Source organism: Nestor notabilis, unplaced genomic scaffold (assembly GCF_000696875.1).
Source record: "Nestor notabilis isolate BGI_N333 unplaced genomic scaffold, ASM69687v1 scaffold19275, whole genome shotgun sequence".
In the NCBI taxonomy this organism is placed as follows: Eukaryota; Metazoa; Chordata; class Aves; order Psittaciformes; family Psittacidae; genus Nestor; species Nestor notabilis.
In genome coordinates, this window is record NW_009930024.1 from 3823 (window position 1) to 4444 (window position 622).

The 622-nt window shown below is 63.3% G+C and overlaps 1 protein-coding gene across 1 annotated transcript in view; it reads right to left on the reverse strand.

Moving 5' to 3' along the window:
- PROM2 (prominin 2) overlaps window positions 1–570 on the reverse strand; it is a gene marked incomplete at its 5' end in the record, with an annotated part of 4104 nt that extends 3534 nt beyond the window's left edge. The window contains 2 exons of the mRNA XM_010015246.1: window positions 150–302; window positions 411–570. Of these exons, the coding sequence (XP_010013548.1) occupies window positions 150–302; window positions 411–570 (313 nt within the window). The remainder of the gene's footprint in view (window positions 1–149; window positions 303–410) is intronic.
- Between the last annotated feature and the right edge of the window lie 52 nt (window positions 571–622).

Genomic DNA, 622 nt, shown 5'->3' on the forward strand with positions numbered 1-622 from the left:
GGGGCCCCGCTCCCCCCACCCCTGCCGGCGCAGGCGGTGGCTTCAAAAGCCTTTCAGCTCAGCCTGTCCCTCCCTTGGCTTTGCCCTCTCTATATTGTAGGGGGGGGGAGATGACAACAGCCCCCCTCAGCACCCAGATTGATGCTTACACCAGGAGGAACTTGGCGCCAGCTTCTCCTCGGCACTCATAGTCGCTCGGGTCCTCCCGCTTGGAGAGCCCGTATGCACCCAGGGCCATCCCTGTCACGTTGCAGGCGAGGATGAGGAGGATGATGGAGCACAGCACCGTGCCCGCGATCCACCTGCAGGACAGAGCAGCCTCGAGATGTGGGGCTGAGGGACCAGCCGGGGCTCGGGTTGGGGGTCAGCACCCATCTCTGCTGCACCCTGGAGGGTGCACCCAGTGTCACCTGTACTGCTCGAAGCGCTGCACCTCCTGCAGGTACGGTTGGCTCCTGTCCTCTGCCTTCACCAGCGCTTCGCTGACGGGTCGGGTGTAGTCGTGGAGGGGGAAGCTGTCAGCAATGGACTGGACCTTCTCGGTCATGCGTGTCATCTCATCCCGCAGATCTGCCAGGACAAGGCCATGCAAGGGATGGATGGCCCCCACATCCCACCTTAT